The sequence below is a fragment of the Eimeria mitis genome, genomic scaffold (genome assembly GCF_000499745.2).
Source record: "Eimeria mitis Houghton genomic scaffold, Emh_scaff2738, whole genome shotgun sequence".
Lineage (NCBI taxonomy): Eukaryota > Apicomplexa > Conoidasida > Eucoccidiorida > Eimeriidae > Eimeria > Eimeria mitis.
In genome coordinates, this window is record NW_013571083.1 from 6,543 (window position 1) to 6,870 (window position 328).

The 328-nt window shown below is 56.1% G+C and overlaps 1 protein-coding gene across 1 annotated transcript in view; it reads left to right on the forward strand.

Moving 5' to 3' along the window:
- EMH_0058030 (uncharacterized protein) overlaps window positions 1-328 on the forward strand; it is a gene marked incomplete at both ends in the record, with an annotated part of 1,067 nt that overhangs the window by 649 nt on the left and 90 nt on the right. The window contains one exon of the mRNA XM_013497532.1: window positions 13-325. Coding sequence (XP_013352986.1) covers window positions 13-325 — 313 coding nt within the window. The remainder of the gene's footprint in view (window positions 1-12; window positions 326-328) is intronic.

Sequence of the window (328 nt, forward strand, 5' to 3'; positions counted from 1 at the left end):
ATATGCAAATAGGATAGGTGCGAGAGGAAGAGCAGCAAATATAAGAATAGCAGCAGCAGCAGCAGCAGCAACCGGAACAGCAGCAGCAACAGCAGCAGCACCAATAGCAGCAACATCACCAGCAGCACCCACAACAGCAACAGCAGACGCAGCAGCAGCACCCACAACAGCAACAGCAGCAGCAGCACCCACAACAGCAGCAGCACCAGCAGCAGCAGCACCCACAACAGCAACAGCAGCACCCACAAAAGCAACAGCAGCACCCACAACAGCAGCAGCACCCACAACAGCAACAGCAGCAGCAACAGCAGCAGCAGCAGCAGCAGCA